The 19,996-nt window shown below is 38.7% G+C and overlaps 1 protein-coding gene across 3 annotated transcripts in view; it reads right to left on the reverse strand.

Annotated features, from left to right (window-relative positions):
- dbt (dihydrolipoamide branched chain transacylase E2) overlaps positions 1-19,996 on the reverse strand; it is a 51,598-nt gene that overhangs the window by 29,191 nt on the left and 2,411 nt on the right. For 2 of the 3 annotated variants that reach the window (XM_020530258.2, XM_048601721.1), the window contains 3 exons: positions 8,864-8,984; positions 8,695-8,770; positions 278-459 (listed from right to left, as the gene is read on the reverse strand). In XM_020530258.2, coding sequence (XP_020385847.1) covers positions 278-459; positions 8,695-8,770; positions 8,864-8,984 — 379 coding nt within the window. Of the gene's footprint in view, positions 1-277; positions 460-8,694; positions 8,771-8,863; positions 8,985-11,375; positions 11,393-19,996 lie in introns of those variants that run through there. The other variant, XM_048601722.1, reaches the window with a different exon arrangement.

The raw sequence follows: 19,996 nt of genomic DNA on the forward strand, positions 1-19,996 counted from the left end.
ACATTCTGCCTCTAATTATAACGCTAAGGATACCACATTTCTAAATTTGCCCTATCACCTTCAAAGATATGTGAATGCGAATTCTCTTGGTTTCTACACTACATTTAAAAATATTTGACTTGGTTTATATTGGTATTCTTTACTTGTCCTTACAAAATGCAGGGTCCCATGCACATCATTTTTTAAATTAGGCATTGTTACAAATACTCAGTAGTGTAGGACCCCCAATCCCAACTTTGCCCACCACCTAATAGATCAGTGTCCCAGTTTGATGTACCTCTTACAGCTTCTGTTTCTATATCAATCAGTGGTTTGCCCACATAAGCGGTGTCATCCACGTTGTAATAAATTTTTCGAACCACACCATCATATCGGCTTGTTATTGTAACTGATGCTTTGTCACTCTGAACTTCACAGATGCTGTCAAACTGTGACACTGTGTCTCCTACCTTTACATACCTGTAGAAACAAAAAAAAGCTTTTCTGAAATAGCATAAAGAACAAAGTATTGGAACAATACACGTTTAATGTAGAGATCTTCATAAAGAATTGAGGACAATTTTTTTTTCCAAAAATGTTTTTTGAAGGCTAAAAACAATGTTCTCCTGCCAAAAATAGCCAACTTGGAAAAATGATTTGTGTTTTTATAGTACCTTTTAAGCAGGATAACATCTCAAAGCATTCTGAGGAAAAGTAACTGCTTCTGAAAATCCTTAGCACAAAAAGCTAATTTTAAGTATATAGAATTGACAAATTCAGAGGATCACTCAAAAGATCAGTAAGATCTCAATCTCCAGCCTGCTCCGCACTGAGTTCACTTAAGTGAAAGGCACTGAAAACAGCTGCAGTAATCTGCTAGCGAGAGAAAAAAAAATGCATATAGTTCCTACTTGTGATTGGAATCCAGTGATCATTGCGAGTAGTGCCAAAATGCTAACATTGTCTGAAGGCAAAACTGAATTCAGCTGCAACCGTCTTGTTAGCAATCATCAATCAATGTGCAATATTTGTGCTCATGTTAAATTACTAAACACGAACTCGTCCACAAAAGTACACACGCAGGCAAAATGTTAAAGGCTTTCGGAAAGGGTAAGAGGACACATAAAGTCGGTAGAAAAAGAAAATTGTTTAATGAAAATACTATACTCCAATCTCAACTCTCATTAACATGTAAAGAATAAACAAACTTGCATTCATCTTAGACTGTCAGATATCTCAGAGGACTTTCACTGCTAATTCATTACTTCTGAGGTCCAGCTGAGATTATTACCATATCTAACCATGGTCCACCATTATCAGAGCTCAAAGATGAGTTGATCAAATTCTGAATTAATCTTTTTTTAAATAAGCGTTACTATTCTGCACTCGTACTTGCGCCGACACAACACCTTACCCATATGCTGCACCTAAGGTTAAATGAGCATATTCCTCAGTGCATTTTTCTTACTTTATTCAACCAATTCCATTAGTTTCTTCCCCAGCCCCAAGCACGTAGCAATTCCTGAGCTGGAGAGAGGGTAATTATTAACAATTAACAATATCATAATGCAACAAGGGCAAATCTACTGTTAGCCACACCACAGAGAAACACCTTCGTTTCCAACACACACAGGCACCATGGATTGTACCCCGTATCCAATCACCAGCTCCCCTTGTCATTTCAGTGAGAGTACACAATTTCAATAACTTGAGCATTTTATGTTCATTAGGGAAGTTAATCCTTTGCAGTGAGTTCTGGTTGTGAGCCCAATCCCTCCCAAGATGTGCAAAAATTGCCAGCTAAATTTTGCTAATTAAAAATAAAGCAAAACATTAAAGTAACCGTGCGCTTATTTATCACTCAGAAGGAACTGAAATCAGAATCAAATCGACATTAGTTGACAGTTAGATAAATTGACCAGGACCCAATTACAATGATCACTTCTCCACCCTAACAAATGCTAACAGCATTCTGGAATCCATGAGTGAGCTGAACCCTATATCCCTTCATCCAGTTCAAGCACAGGCTCCCCTTCAGTGTTGTCAAGCAGAGCCCTCCATATTCCTGCCAATCCCCAAAACCTGCATTCCGAGATGATTCCACAAGAGGACCAATCTCACAAACAGTACCAAAGCTTGGGACTATAACCATCACCCAAGTGTTTCTGAGCCTTGATGCTCTAAACTTCAGGTACTGATCTTCAAGCTTCTACACTGTACACATTATCGTGTTGAGTACATCTTCACCTTTATAAAAAAAAGTATCGAGATTAAATATATAGGTAAATGAACACAAAGAAGTAAAAGCCAATTATTTATTATTGCAATGAAACATTTAAGAATACCAGAATAATCAAACACATTGGTTTACACTTCACATGATAAAAAAAATGGCAGAATTTAAAACCCAAAACAGAATGCAGTACAGAGTTGACTTATCCAATCCGCACAATCCACTGACTTGATTTGGTAACAACTCCTTCCTGAAACTTATCTATCATATTTGCATAATAGTCACACTTTTCCACTAACTTTAACAACTTCTCAAGATATGCATTACTTTATCTCTAAGATAGGCAGCACTGTGCCACCACAGTTACAATGTTTTATGTGCTTTGGGAACTAGCTGAAGTACTGGAAGCAAGAGATACAAGGATGGAAAGAAGACAGGGCAGAGTCAACAATAGAAGTGTCTGCGGTATCTTGCTTTTCTCCTGGGTACAGTTCCTTGGGATATATTTTGCATTAAAAAGGTGCCAAGCAATTCCAGGCTACCATTGCGACGGGATACTGAACTATGAGATCAAATAGGTTGTAGATTTGATTTCCATTTTTCTGCTGAACTAAATTTTAATCAATTAAGTAATATGGCTGATTTCAACAGTTAATGGCATTAAAATGAAAAATCAAGGGTACCTGTTCTTGACTGCTACAAAATGAAATGATTAAAAATGAGAGCAGAAATGGACTGAATAGCCTCCCAATGTTCTATGTCAATTTACACAGAAAAATTGCTACTTCAGCAAGATACCAGGATGTCGTAGGATACTAATGAGGCTACAGTAGAATATAGCCCCTGCCTCCATAAGAGGGGAATGAAAGTCCACCACATTAATTTAGTAATAGTATGCTGCTTAACAAATCAAAACACCCAAAGACTGAAATCCTTGATTGTATTTCAATAATCAGAATTGAACAGAGCATGAAATATCTTGTTAATTCTTGCAGCACTACCTAGTGCATATTACAGTGATACTGAAATCAATATTTACACATTGTATAATCGTCCTGAAAGCCCTGAAAGTACTCCTTTTTATCAACACATTAACAAGCAACTGTTAAGTTCTGCATATATTTGTTAATCGCAGAAGCAGCCGACCACAGGCACTCTGCCCCATCTATTTGGTATACATCCTTTACACCAAATCCTAGGATGTCATCCATGTCAATGGCATGGAGAACCAACACAAGTATTAAACTTAGGGCAATTAAGTTCAATGCTCACTAGCAACCTGGATCTAATATTGATAAATGACCCTAGCCCACAACATCTAGGTTTCAGGATTCTCATGTAGCAGCCATATTTCATCAAAACCAGCTTAGAAGTAAAAGCCATGCTGAGAGTCATCCAGGAACGTTAAGAAGAGTACAGCCAAAATTAGTCTACCCTGCTGCAGGGTACTACTCTGCCTCATGGGGATCCTGCAACCATTACACAAAGACAGTCGACATGCAGCTAAATGTTGCCATGGGAATAATGTCAGAGATGCTCAAGCTCACTGTAACTAAGTGGCTCCAGGTGCTGTCCCATGTTGTCTGATGTGTCATTCATCATGGTCTAATATTTCTCTATGAGATGAAAGAAGTCTGAGCAACACTGACATTCCCATTCACAAAGAACTGAAAAACTTACCAGGAAAGTGTTCAAAATTATCAACCCACTATCTAGATTGAAATAGGCATGGGTTTTTATTGTGCATACATCTCAGCATCTCATAACTGGCTCAATAACAGAGATACTGAGTTTCAGCCTCCCTTGAAAATAACGGACAGTGTCCAACCAAATCCACATTGGGTATGGATGACATGACCACCTGCTCCTTCAGTGGAAGATGAGGAACAACTGACATGCAATTGTGGCCACGAGTTCCAAAGCAAGGAACATAACATATCAATGTGCCTATTAAAATGTTTTGTGAGTAGCACCTTATTTCTCAACCTGTCATTTCAGCAGGCTACTGAATGGGTACTGAAGGGCCAGCGCAGTGATTAGCACTGCTGCCTCCTAGCACCAGGGACCCAGGTTCGATTCTGGGCTTGGGCAACTATCCTTATGGAGTTTGCACCTTCTCCCCATGTCAGTGTGGGTTTCTGCCAGGTGCTCCGGTTTCTTTGCACAGTCTGAAGATGTGCAAGTTTGGTGGATTGGCCATGCTAAATTGTCCATAGTAGTCAGGGATGTATAGGTTAGGTGTATTAGTCATGGGAAATACAGGGATAGGGTGGGGGGATACATCTGAATGGGTTGCTCTTCAGAAGGTCTGTGTGGACTTGTTAGGTAAAATAGCCTGTTTGCACACCGTGGGGACTCTATGTGTAGCCAAACTAGACAATCCATTATAAAGTAATATTTAAATTTTGATAACCTTAACATAACCAAAGATTTTTAATTTAGCCATTGAAGGGATCAGTCAAATGAGACAATACTTATACCTAAAATTTTCACGATGAAGTTATTGATTACTGTATCACTACGTCATTAGGTGGTGCTATAAGCATTGGGGCATGGTAGATCAAATTTACAGAACAAATGCCAGTCATATTTCTTGCATCTACAACATGTTGTTAGAAATACAAAATCTTTAAAAGAAAGCCTTTGTCTGACTTCCTAAAATTTAGAAGCATTGTGGATGACATCGGCAATTGATAACAGGTTAAAATGCTTGAGTATGGCTATTTAAAACAATGGCTTCAAAACCACGCTAGCAGCTAACCATCACAGCTATGCTTCAAGCCTTGGATCACCTGTAATCAATACCAGTTCCACTTTTACTTTTAAAGGGAGATTAATATTTGGTTAATGATGCGATCGAAGATAGTACAATATAAAATTGTTTAATTGCTTTCGGATATGAGGGTTTCTCAACTGTTAAGATTATTGAACTGTCGTATGAAAGAAAGCAACTGGTTTACAAGGAAGTCTGATTTGATTTAGACAGATGCACTGGAACTTTGTTCAATTTTCATTTGGGGCAAGAAGGAAATATCATAATCATCTGCCAGAAGATTACACAGATTGGATAGGTAGCACAAGTTTTATTAAAAACTGATCTGTGAATTACTGGCATTTTTACAGCAACCAATACCACAAAATCATAGCTTTTTAAAAATTCTTTCATAGGATGTGGGCATCACTGGCTAGGCCAGCATTTATTACCCATCCCTAGCTGCCCAAAGATGGTAGTGGTGAGCTGCCTTCTTGAACTGCTACAGTCCATGTGTTGTAGGTTGACCTACAATGCCATTAGGGAGGGAATTCCAGGATATGGACCCAATGACACTAAAAGAATAATGATATATTTCCAAGTTAAGGTGGTGAGTGGTTTAGAGAGGAACTTGCAAGTGGCAGTGTTTCCGTGTAACTGCTGCCCATGTCCTTTTCGAAGTGGTTGTGATTTTGGAAGGTGCTGTCTAAGGAGCCTTGGTGAACTTCTGAAGTGCATCTTTTCAATAATACACATTACTACCACTGAGCATTAATGGTGGAGGGAGTGAATGTTTGTGAATGTGGTGCCAATCAAGTAAGCTGCTTTGTTCTGGATGATGTCCAGCTTCTTGAGTGTTGTCGGAGCTGCAACCATCCAGTTTAATGGGATCACATCACATTCCTGACTTGTGCCTTGTAGATGGTGGTCAGGCTTTGAGAGTCAGGAGGTGAATTACTCACAGCAGGATTCTTCGCCTCTGATCTGCTCTTGTAGCAACTGTAACACTGATTTCTGAAGAAGGATCCCAACCCAAAACGTCAACTTTCCTGTTCCTCTGATGCTGCCTGGCCTGCTGTGTTCCTCCAGCTCCACACTTTGTTATCCCTGACTCCAGCATCTGCAATTCTTGCTATCTCATTATATGATTAGCCCAGTTTAGCTTCTGGTCACTGGTAACCCCCAGGATGTTGATAGTAAGGGATTCACTGATGGTAATGCCACTGAAAGTCAAGGGTTGATAGTTAGATTATCGCTTGTTGGAAATGGTCATTGGCTGGCATTTGTGTGGCCCGAATGTTACTTATCTAAGAATAACAAATTTTATTACCCACTAACCTCAAAAACAAAAAATTACAGTGAGCTTCTGCCCTCAATTTACCACATAAATCAGGGAAAATCAACTATGCCCTGTTACAGATTAAAGGAGCAAAAATTAGGAGAGTCACTTGTAACTTCCTCTGGGACATAGGTAACATAACACAAGAAGACCAAAAACAAGATTGGCATTAAGTAAATAGCAAAAATATGATCCTTAATAGAAAGACATTTAGCATAGATCACATTGAATAGTTTTAACAACTAGAAATCTTGATAACATTTTTACTTAAGTATTAGAAAGCTAGACAAGATATTTTAAGGATTGTTAAAAGAAATTCTCAGTTCTGCAGGAACAGTATATATGATTTCCACATGTAACCTAAAACTTGTATTGCTGTGGAATCTAAAATTAAAAGGCAAATTTTTTGTTTAAGTTTGAGAAATCAAGACGATGGCGTAAATATTATCATGCAGGGCAACAAAGTTAAAAGAAGTAAGGGAAGTTGAGGTAAATCAGGGATTACTGATAAGGTTCACAAAGATTGAATTTGTTACGATAATGGTAATCATAGGTTATCAAATTTTAACTTCTATCACCTGATGCTATACCAGAGACCTTTCATGGCCTAAAATGGTTTCAAAGAAAAAGGACAAAGACTCAATTAAAATGATTTCAGTGTCAGTGGACCACAGACTGAGACAAACCTTATAAAACCAATGCGAGGTAAAGAAAACATCTGAGTTGAAACTAACGTCTTTAAGAGGCCAAGGAAATCAGTTTTGTATTTCTTGTTTTAATTCATATTTGTATGATATGTTCACATGGTGATAGATGAAAGGTTATCCAGCTTACGAGAAAAAAGTCGAGGCAGACTCAGAAGTAAACAAAATAACTCTATTTCAAGAACCATTTTTCAGCTGCAGAGCAGAGAAAGAAAAAGATACATTTACAGCAAAAGCTTGAAGTCTCTTTCTCTCCAAGGTTCCTCTTCATTATCTTAGAAGACAGAACTCAGTGAAAAAGCAAACTGGCTATACACCATTCACTGATCCACAGACTTTACCATTGCTAAGGATACAATTCAACCATTAAACTTGTGGTTCCAAGTTTAAAAACATCTAACATCTCAGGATCTCAAAGGACTTTTAAACTGTCTGTATGAGTCAGACTCTCCTTTTCAATGCGTTACCTGTGTTTGATGTTGTGTTTTTGTTTATACACTTGAGATTAGAATGTAGATTAGAATGTAATAAAATTCCTCTTCCTTACACACAAGGAAACCTTGTAACTGTGTCCTTCATTTTGTTCAAATTAACTACATTTTCAATTCACTTGTGATAGAGCTGTATGCAAAATGCGGTTTCAATCGACAGGGTGGGGAGGTTGCGGAAGCGGGGGGCTGGTGTGTGTAAAATAAAAGTGGGAGCTGGGAGGCTGTTAAAAGATAGGAGCTAATTGACTCCTACTTACTTGGTTACAACTGATTTTAAAACTTGCAAGAAGGAAGGAAAATATAAAAGGTAGCACAGAACATTATTGAGCTCTTTTAAAAGTCTTACATTGAAAAACAGTGGGTACGTAGAGAGGTGAAGCAAGCAGGATTCAAAGTTGTTAAGCTTTTTTCTTATATCCTGTCCAGCAAAATGAGATGTGACAGGAGAGAAAACCAGAAATACTGGTTCTTATCTGCACATACAAAATATGTGAATAGTATTACAACATTCATGGATGTATCAGAATCATTTCAAAGTTATTCCTCCAAGTTGTCAGCTTGACTTAGTAGTATTCCAAGTCTGAAGGGTGTGGTTGAATGTCCACTTATGGATTTCAACAAGTAATCTGGTCTAATACGAATGTGACGTAAAAGGAGCATTTCACTGCTTTAGCTTGAGGAATTAAACCAGACATTTAAACTCCCCCCATACTACTTGGAGAACAGAAATAATTTGATTTGATATCTGATCCACCATCCCTCAATATAAAAAAAAACTGCACTCCAAAAGTTGTTCATTGGTTGTAAAGAATATTGGGTTGTTCTGGGGCAGTGAAATATGCTTTTCAATATGCAAACCTTTCTTTAAAATTAAATTCTCCATTCAGATCAATGCTGCAAAATGTCCATCATATCTGCCCTTTTAACAAATTTGTTCCCAAGATACTTCATAATATTTGAAAGATGTGACAATGCAGATAAATACAGTGTTTACACTTGAATAGGTTTTAAACTGTGATCTTAGCAATTTTGCTGCACAGAACTTAAGTTAAGGAAGAGCTATGCATGGAATTCTTATAAATAGGCCCAAGTCAGTATATACATACAGCTTTCAGTATGAAAGATTTGTTGTCCTGAATGTAGCCATTCTACAACACAAAAACTAATTCTTAAATGACAATTAAGAACCAACTCACCATTCCTTCACATGAACCTCCATTATCCCTTCTCCAATATCAGAAAGTTTAAACTGAACAATCTGGCCATTAACAGCTGTAAAAATAAATAAAGAGTTAGGTAACATCCGACCCAAATAATTCGACTGAACCAGAAGCTCAACAAGAAACTAGAAAATATCTCAATTACCAGTACAGGTTCTGAAAAATCTTGATTGTTTGTTGAGTTGAAGAGATGGCTTGTTAAATGTAGGATATTCTGGCTTCAGGAAATGGGTACTACTACGACACTTATAATGGTGGACACAAACCTGACAGAGAGAGATAAAGACAGTTAACATATGTAACATCATAAGCCACAATGGCAGGTTTACAGTTACAAAACTTAAGATTCTTTTAGGGTTCAGAAATGGGCAAAGTCAGAAATTTTACATTTGCAACTCAAAACTCAAACTTGAAGGTCCTACAGTTCACCAGTGAACAATGCACCATATCTGGTTACTTGTGAGTTTCTCTGCTTGCAAGTGAGCAATACCAATGCTGAAAATATGATTTCCATTTCTGCAGTTACTGTTTGTATTGAAAACTCTCAGGTAAAATAGTATAAGAATAGTATAAGCTCTTTCTACAATGCACCACTATCTTAATACAACCTCTGTAAGTGTTCCCTTATTCCAATATCAGCATGAAATACAGGTCATTACTGCCAGAGGCAGTTCTGACTTCCACTCCCTTAGTAGGCAGAAGATTCGAAGTGATTGTCACACACTCCATGTAAAATTTCTTTCTCACAACCTCCTTGTGAACTAGTTTGATTATTTTCAACGTTCTCTTTAGAACACCTTTCTGATATGCAGTTTGCTAAAAAAAAAACAAGATTTTCACCACTTTTCATTTTTCTTTAAAAATTGGAAATGAAGAAAGGTAGCCAAAAAACACTCAAAACCCAAATGATCAATAATCACTTAAAATCCCAATTTACAGCAGAAATCTAAGATTTTGATATATTTAAATTCAACTCTATAAGGAAGCCACAGAAACTTATAATAAAATTACACAAATGAACAAGAAATACACTGATATTGTCCAACGATGTGAATAAATCTAAAACTAAAAGATTGAATGTTGGTCTCCTCCTTTTATCAGAAGGCCATTAGAAGTTTAACATAGTAGCAGAGAACAATTCCCTAAATGTGAAGATTGGAAATAATTTTTTTTTAGGACACAGGATTACAGTTTATATATGTTTTGCGAAGAATGGCTGAAAGCAAGACAAAATTGTCAGGATATTATTACTTGTGATGTTCTGAGAGTCTAAGCCTTATGACCAATGGAAGAATGAAGTGGGTTTGCTGTCACAGATTACATCACCAAAGAGAAAACAAAGCATGGATTTGGCATTGTCACCTCCCAACAAAAATAAAATCAGAAGCAAAAGTATGTTCTGACCAAGTAACTCATCAGTTGGATACTGAGAAAGATTTAGCTCTTCTACAAGGTTTCATAGTCAAACCTTGACACATTGAAAAAGAAGTTTATTCCATAGATGAATAAATACATCATAGACTTCAATAATGTATTTTTAAAAAAGGCAGAAATTCCCTTGCTCAGTGTGCACATTTAAATTGCTGGATTGTGTGAAGGTGTCATACATGAATAGGCTCCTACTGTTAACTGAGGTTTGGTTCTTGAAAAGGGGCTTCCTTTTCAAGCAGGTATTTGCTACCTTGAAACAACTCTTGGGGAAGAAGTCCTTTGCAATAGCCTTGATGACACAAATGAAACATTCTGTGTGCACAACCAATTCTATTTTTCTGCACATTTGAACGTTATAAATTCAGGACTGTCATTAAAGCTGAAGTCTTGTAGAAAATTGGAAGAGATTTAGGACATTAGATAAGACCATCCAAGATATACTTCAGTTCTGAGGATATGGTGTGTTTCAAAAGAGACAGACGTAAGGAATGGATAGGTCCTGGTAGTAGGGCATGATGGTAGGACAGGGATTATCCAATGGGATATTAAAACTATTAAGGATCATTCCCTCATAATTAACAATGATTGACTACAAGGTGCTAGAAGGTGATAAGACACCGATACTTCACATACTCGGGCATATTGGAATGTCAGCCCTGAGGAAATGAATACAAGAGGTCAGGGGCTGGATGGTGGCAGGCTGAGCGATTGTGACACACACGACAGGGTCAAAGGGGAAGGTCTTAAAGTGATAGTCTCAGAACATTCTTAAGTATAAGAAGGGCTCATACCTGAGCATAACGAAAGGAAAGGAAAACAACTTTTAGATAGAACTAGATTTGATGGCTGCTGATAAACTAAAGGGCAAACAAATGAGAGGCAAAACAAACAGAATTAGATTGTTGGAAGGGATTTGCAGTTTATTCTCAAATACAAGATAGGGGACACCCAACCTTGTCATATACACAGAAAAGGTCCTTGGAGATGGGACTTATATACTAAAATCAAGGATAGTTGCTTGAGGTTTTGAATAGTGACAGGTGATATAGAGGTTAGCACGGACTCTTCCACAGAAGGAAAAGTAATCCTGAAAGTTGCTCTATTCTTGTGGTCTCATTTAAGGGAACCAATTAAGATAAAAGCCAGGTTTATATATGTTGAAAAACTGTGATGCACGTTGATGATTTCTTATGGAGTGACGCCAGGCAATCTTCCCATCAACTTACAGCTGTGAGTACAGATGCCGTTTCCAGTACAGACTTCTGGTTTCAGAAGCCACATCTGCCTATGGACGTCCAAGGTCTACCTGGTGCAATTCAAAAGGTGCGTTATCAATAAGATTAAAATGGAATTTAAAGTTAGGACTCAGGATCTTTAAATATTTTAGCATAGAACTTCCAATTTCCATTAAATAGTTCACACAACGTTAATCAGATCTTAAAAGTGCCTGCCTAGTCCTCCATGCTTTCCTTTTATCTGTCCCAGATATCTCCATTGCAGTCTTCTGTGTAGGCCTTGACATACCGGTTTGGAAGCAAAGCTACCTGTCATAATGCTAGAGGACCTGGGAATAACCCTAAGGTCCTCAACACACAGCACTGATTTATACTGAAAGACAGTGTACTGAAGCTTCTCAGCTTTATTGTTTTGCTTGTGTTTTTTTTCTGTTTCTATAAAACTTATAATGGGCGGGTGGCTTCAGTTTAATAATTGCCTCGGAGTTACAACATGTTGCCTGTTAAACATTAAGCAAATGAGTTGGAACGCTCCAACTAACTAAAAGTTGGGGACGTTTCCAGAATTTGCCCAATGTTGGGTAATTTGCCCATTAGAAGTTTAAACCACCTGGGCAATTACTGCAGAGTCAACTGAGTTGAGAACATCTGCATGATCTAGACATGCAACTCCAGCCTATACTTCAGCAATGATGATCAACTAATTAGAAGACTGCTATTGGCTTAAATACAAAATGGTACAGGTTTGAAGTAACCCTGAATTAACAATTAGAAAGGGCTAATTCTATGCGAGTTAATCATTTTAGATCACTGAGAGACGCTGTCACATCTGATGAAAAACAGAGCAGCTGTGAAGTATGATTGGTTAGTTGAATTGGTTGTGCATTCGTGACAAGATTGAATGCTAGTTTTAATGTACTGATAGTAAACATTACAGTGACACACCTGAAATTGAGGATGTTTTAAGGGCAAATGAAACATATAACTTTTTATTAAATTTGTACAGGAATTTGTACTCAAATTTCCATTCATGCATGACCCAAAAAGTATGAAATTAGTTATTTTTAGTGATTCTGCTCATGCTAATCCAGATGAGAACTCAAGTGCAGCTAGTTTCATAATATGTTTTGGTAAAATGGGAAATGTTACCCTTCAGCATGGGAAGTTAAGAAAATAAGATTGCTTGCTAAAAGATATTTAGCTGTGGAAATATTGGTTCTTGCAGAGGCAGTGTATATGACATTCCCTTTGACAAGTATTATTATGGAAATACTGTGCAAGGGGTGATAGATAGCCACTGAATATGTTTTTCTTTATTATTTCATGGGATGGGGGTTTTTTTTAATTCATTAATGGAAAGTGAGCGTCACTAGCTAGGCTAGCATTTATTGCCAATCTCCAACTGTCCAGAGGGAAGTTCAGTCAGCCACATTGCTGAGAGTCTGGGGTCACATGTAGACCAGAACAGGTAAGGATTGCAGATTTCCTTCACCAAAGGAAATCAGTGAATGACATGTTTTTATGACAATCAACAGTGATTACACGATCATCATGAGTCTATCTTTTTATTTCAGTTTTTTGCTGAATTCAAATTTCACCATCTGCTACGATGGGATTTGAACCAATGTCCTCAGAACATCAGTGTGGGTTTTTGGGTTACTAGTCCAGTAACGTTACAACTACACCACTACCTCTCCGCATCATTGCTAAGGTCAGCATTTGTTGCCTATTTGTAACTGCCCTGAACTGAGTGACCAGCTAGACCATTTCAGAGCGCAGTTAAGAGTCACATGGAGGGCAGAAGGGATTTTTTTATTGACTCATGGGATTTGGGTATCACAGACTGCCCAGCATTTATTGCCCATGCCTATGTGCCCTGAGAGTGGGAATGTGAGTATTACTGGGAGAGTCTGCATTTTGTTGCCCATTCCTAGTTGCCCCTTGAGAGGTGGTGAGCTGCCTTCTTGCACCGCTACAGTCCCAGTCCTGTAGGTTGACGCCTAATGCCCTTAGTGAGGGAATTCCAGGATTTTGATCCAGTGACAGTGAAGGAATGGCGATACATTTCCAAGATAGCTTGGAGGGCTCTTGTGGTGCAATGTTATTATCCCTGCTTCTGAGCCAAAGTTCCACCTGCTGCAGAGGTTCTAAACATATCTATAAGTTAGGGTTAGTTGCTGAAGTAAGATATACTCATTGGATAATTAGTTACTTAGGCAGACATAAGACAGCCGGTGGTGAGAGCAGTAACAGGCAGCCCGGAGTGGCCGGTAGCAGCAGGAACAGGCCGCAAGACAGCAAGAGCAGGCTGCCCAGGGCAACAGCAGGGAGCAAGATCAAGCCCAAAGCAGGACAGGTCAAGCCCTGTGAGAAGTGCAAGCCCAGCATAGCCAGGCACTTATGGACTATGGTTTTTGTTTTTCTACCTTTTAGTAAGAAGGGCTGTAATGTTTAACTTTTTAATTTTGTTTTCCTTATTTTTCTGCTTTGTACCTAAGATTCTGTACCTAGGTACCTTTGTACTTAAGATAGCACTGTAAGGGATGACTTGTAAACTTTCACTGAACTCGTTAGTACATGTGACAATAAACCTAATTCAATTCAAGTCAATGGGGCTTAAGGGCATCTCCAGACCAGGCAGAAGTATTATGATTTTGATAAGTTTCACTTAAAGCTGATTGTTTTGTACCTTCAATTTGAATACATATTTCTCAGTCTTGAAGCCTACAGACCGCTTAAGTCTCACTTTCTTTCCTTCCTTTTTGAGCTACAGAGTTTCTTACATGTTCCTTAAATCACTCCTGCCCTTCATCCTTTGTAGGTCTTTCCCCTTTGTTCTTTCATTCCTCTGTCTCTTTACCTTGGCCTTACTGGCTTAAAAACTGAATTTGTATTATCTTCAGTTCTGAAAACTATAAAACATTACCTCTCTGTCTTCAGCTGATACTTGACATGTTGAATGTTTTCAGTATTTTGTGCATTTAATTCAAACTTTTATCTGCTGCAGAGAGGAAAAAGGTGATGAGGGTGCTAGATATTACGTTGCCTGGAAGGAGAGGAAACCCAAGGCTAAATGAACAGAAATTTAAACACAGTGGAATTGGAAGAGGAATGCGTGACCAACAGAAGGAGATGCAGAAGATGATCAACCAGACTCATGGCAGCTACAAGTAAAATGGGAGTGCTTGAATAAAGAAAAATTTCAGCTCCTCAGCATTGACAGTACTTTGATTTTACTTCGTGTACTAACAAAATCAGATTTGAAAAATGGGTATGCAACACATAGTCTAAACAAGCATTGGAAATCGAAGTGCGAATCTTAATATTGAGAAACTTTGGTGTGAAAACCAAAGTCTCAGTGGAGCACATCAGTTTGAAAGAAGTGAAAGAAAGAAATGAGGGAATCAAAGAAAATCTAACAACGGTAATTAGGCAAAGTCAAATTTGGATTTGAACACAAAGTAGTAAGTGCCTGCAGATTTCAGGTCCTGAGAAAGACGCGAAAAGTAGTAGACAGCATAAAGGATTTAGAGTTCGTACAGTGAATACATGTTTACATTTAGACAAATGCTTTATTATATTGCAATCAAAATTTTGAAACAAGGTAATGTCTGTTCTCTTAGGTAGACATTTCCAATGTCACATCTAGTGAAGATCATCTTCAGCAATGTGATGAAATGTTCAACTGTACCTTAATCAGGATGAAGGAGGTCTCAACTGTTATTAAGTTAACTGTCAGCCATGGTTGGATATTTAAAACTACTGCTTAGCAATCCACAGTGAATCATAGCTAACTGGATTTCAGGGATCTGCCAAGGCTCTATTTCTACTTGTACTTTGAAAACCAATCAGCTTTCAATTTTATAACAATCATATGAAAGGTAAAGGTAATGAATGTTTAAAGTAAAAACACAGCCTTCTACAAGCCAAGTAATCTCCATAAATAAAGTTAAATAAAACTACAGGCCATAGCTTTCTCTGTGAAACAAACAACTTTGGGCCTCACCTTCAATATCTGGAAAGGACATATGAAAGAGTACAAAGTTCACAGCAGAGTATGGTCCACTGTGAAACTGTCAGTTATTATTTGTATTGTTCAAAGAGTTTCATGTTCTGAATCTAAAATTACCTGTGTGAATATTGATATTAGTAACAGTGGAAATTAACACTTAGGGTCACAGATGTACAGTATAGAAACCTTTCGGTCCAACTCCTCCATGCCGACCTGATATCCTAAATAAATCTAGTCCCATTTGCCAGCATTTCGGCCATATCCCGCTAAACCCTTCCAATTCATATACCCATCCAGATGCCTTTTAAATGTTGTCATTGTACCAGCCTCCACCACTTCCATTGGCAGCTCATTCCATACAAGCATCACCCTGTGTATGAAAACATTGCCCTTAGGTCCCTTTTAAATCTTCCCCTCTCACCTTAAACCTATGCCATCTAGTTTTGGACTCTCCCACCCCAGGAAAAAGACCTTGCCTATTTACCCTTTCCATGACCCTCATAATTTTATAAACCTCCAACACTCCAAGGAAAATAGCCCCAGCCTTTCAGCCTCTCCCTATAGCTCAAACCCTCTAACCCTGGCAACATCCTCATAAATCTTTTCTGAACCCTTTCAAGTTTCACAACATCCTTCCTATAGCAGGGAGGCCAGAATTGCACGCCATATTCCAAAAGTGGCCTAACCAATGTCCTGTACAGCCACAACATGACCTCCCAACTCCAGTCCAAGGGCATCTGAAAGTGAGTTGTGGTTTTGGAACTCTTCAATTATCTGATCTGGTATTTTGATAATCAATTTGCCTGTGTTAACATTTGCACAATATATAAAAAATTGCAAATAACTTGACTATCAGTATTTGTAGGATATCAAACCACAACCTTGCACCAGTGAATTGCCCTTCAATTGGGAAATTAAACTGTTCCCTATTTCTTTGTGTTATCACAGACACTGCATCGCAAACATATACTTAATTAATTAATGGGAGAGGACAAGGTGACTATTGTATGTCTTACATTGTGACTGATCAAATGGTACAGCATTTCAAAAGTTTTAACCCAGCTCAGCACCTGAAACCAACTGTAAGACAAATACATTAGCTTGATTTTCTTCTAAACTTACTTTCAGACGTGTCACAAGAATACATAAAAAGGTCAGTCAAAGCCTTTGGCTGATTCGAACATTCAGTTCAACAATGGCTGATCTTCCAGCTTTACTCCACTTTTCTGCCTACTCCCCAGTTCCCTCAAGTCCCAAAGAGATCAAACTCCATTATTCACTCTTGCAACATATGCGACAATGGAGCATTCACATTCCTTTTGGATTGACAGTTCCAAGATCACAACTAGGTGAGTGAAGAACTTTTTCACTTCATTCCTAAATGATCAGCCCTTTATACTAAGGTTGTGGCCACGTTTTAGATTCTCCTGTCAAGGGAATCAATACTTTGGTGTCTTTAAATGAGATAACCTCTCATTTTACTAAGCTGCTGAGAATATAGACCCAATTTACTCAGCGTCTCAGAAGACAACCTACTGTGCAAGGAATCAATCCAGTGACTCCTTGCTGTACTGCCTCGAAGACAAGTATATCCTGCCTGAGTTATGGAGGTCAAAACTGTACACAACATTCCAGGTGCGGTCTTACCAAAACCCTACACAACAGCAGCTAGACTTACTTCTTCTTGTACTTAAATCACTTGTTGGAAAAACAGCCTACATAGAATCCACCCAATTTTTAAAAAATGTTTGTTCTTGGGACGTGCACGTTGCTGGCAAGGCAGGTATTTATTGTCCATCCCCGACTTCCTTTGATGTGGTGTGTTCAGCCTTCACGTCATTTAGATCACGTCAGTGTGATCCCATGATACAACAGCGATACTATTCAAAGTCAGAATATTTGGAGATTTGGACGCGGACATTCAAGTCCTAGTATGTCCAAGCATCTGTTACTCTGGTTCTTTGAGATGACAGATATTATAGGTTTAGAAGGTGCAGATTGCCATGGTACACACTGCACTTACTGTGTGTCAGGGGTGGAGGAAGTGCCAAGTCAAGCAAGCTGCTTTGTCTTGGATGACATCAAGTTTCTCAAGTGTTGTTGAAGGTGCAGTCATGCAGACAAGTGGAGAGTGTCCTATCATCCTCCAGTGTTGTGCATAGGGGATAATGGACAACCTTTGGAGAATCAGGTGGTGAATTAATCACCATAGAATTTCAGGCTTCTGATCTCTTTTTGCAGCCACTATGTTTCTAGGATATGCATTAACACTTTCTTGTACAAATACACCCAAATGTCTCTGAATATCAATATTTTAAAAAAAATTTCACACTTTAATAACATATTCTGCTTTTCTATTCTTTCTAAAAAAGTGAACAACCTTACGCTTCTTCAAACTATATTCTACAGAATCATAGAAACGTTATCACACAGAAGGCCATTCATCCCACTGCATCCATGTTGGGCCTCTGAAGGAGCAATTTCATTGTGGCACCCTCACACCCTCCTCCCACATCCCTGTATATTTCTCTTAAGATACTTAGAACACCTACTCCCTACATATTTTAATTGCAACACAACACCATGCACTTTACCTTGCATTTTAACCTTAGTGTGGAATTGTACCAAATGCAGTTTACAAGCATTAGTATACTACTTCCACTGGCTTTCCTTTTCTGAACTCACTATTTGCACTCTCGAAAACACAAACCATGTTGAATTGTCTAATTATACTATCATTTTCTAACTGCATTTTAAAGACTTCCTTAATAACAGATCTGAGGATTTTCCAAATGACTATGTTCAGGCTATCTCACCCTTAGCACCTGTTTTCTTTCTCCTTCCTTCTGTGAATAGCTATGTGACTTTTGCTAACTTCCAACCCATTGGAACCTTGAGATATTATCAAGCTGGAGAGGGTTCAGAAGAGATTTACCAGGATGTTGCCAGGTATGGAAGGTTTCAGTTATAAGGAAAGGCTGGATAGACTGGGACTCTTTGACTTGAGTGTAGGAGGTTGAGAGGTGACCTGAAAGAAGTTTATAAAATAATGACAGGTACAGATAGAGTTGATGGTAGTTGTCATTCCCCTAAGATGGGGAATTTCAAGACTAGGGGGCACATTTTTAAGGTGAGAGGACAGAGATTGAAAAAAGATGCAAGAGGCAAAATGTTTTACACACAGGGTGGCTCAAGTGTGGAATGAACTTCCGGAGGAAGTGGTGTATGTGGGCACAATTACAAAGTTTAAAAGACATTTGGATGGATATATGAATAGGAAAGTTTGAAGGAATATAGGCCAGGAGCAGGCAAGTGGGACTAGTTTAGTTTGAGATTATGTTCGGCATGGACTGGTTGGAACGAAGGGTCTATTTCCATGCTGTATGACTCTATAAATGCATCCATTACTTCTGCAGCTCTGTCTTTTAGAATTCTTGAATCTAGACAATCAGGTCCTGCGTATTTATCACCTTTTAGACCCTTAAGTTTCTCCAATGTTTTTACTCAATTGATCTTAAGTTTTATCCTTTCATTAGATCCACGGTTATAATTTTTTAAATGATATATTATTTGCATCTTTTCCCAAAATCTTTTATTCATACATAAGGAGCAAGAGGGTAACTAGAGAAAGGGTTGGCCCACTCCAGGATAAAGGAGGGAAGTTATGTGAGGAGTCAGAGAAAATGAGTGAGATTCTTAATGAGTACTTTGGGTCGGTATTCACCGAGGAGAGGGACATGACGGATGTTGAGGTTAGGGATAGATGTTTGATTACTCTAGGTCAAGTCAGCATAAGGAGGAGGGAAGTGTTGGGTATTCTAAAAGGCATTAGGGTGGACAAGTCCCCAGGTCCGGATAGGATCTATCCCAGGTTACTGAGGGAAGCGAGACAGGAAATAGCTGGGGCCTTAACAGATATCTTTGCAGCATCCTTGAGCACGGGGGAGGTCCCGGAGGACTGGAGAATTGCTAATGTTGTCCCCTTGTTTAAGAAGGGTAGCAAGGATAATCCAGGTAATTATAGACCGGTGAGCCTGACCGGTGAGTGGTGGGGAAGCTGCTGGTTAAGATACTGAGGGATAGGATCTATTTACATTTGCAGTGATAGGCAGCATGGTTTTGTGCAGGGAAGGTCATGTCTTACCAACTTGATTGAATTCTTTGAGGAAGTGACAAAGTTGATAGATGAGGGAAGGGCTGTAGATGTTATATACATGGACTTCAGTAAGGCGTTTGATAAGGTTACCCATGGTAGGCTGATGGAGAAAGTGAAATCGCATGGGGTCCAGGGTGTACTAACTAGATGGATAGAGAACTGGCTGGGCAACAGGAGACAGAGAGTCGTAGTGGAAGGGAGTTTCTCAAAGTGGAGAATGGTGACCAGTGGTGTTCCACAGGGGATCTGTGTTGGGACCACTGTCGTTTGTGATATACATAAATGATCTGGAGGAAGGTATAGATGGTCTGATTAGCAAGTTTGCAGATGACACTAAGATTGGTGGAGTAGCAGATGGTGAAGGGGACTGTCGGAGAATGCAGCAGAATATAGATAGATTGGAGAGTTGGGCGGAGAAATGGCAGATGGAGTTCAATCCAGGCA

This window comes from Rhincodon typus, chromosome 10 (genome assembly GCF_021869965.1).
Source record: "Rhincodon typus isolate 14 chromosome 10, sRhiTyp1.1, whole genome shotgun sequence".
Lineage (NCBI taxonomy): Eukaryota > Metazoa > Chordata > Chondrichthyes > Orectolobiformes > Rhincodontidae > Rhincodon > Rhincodon typus.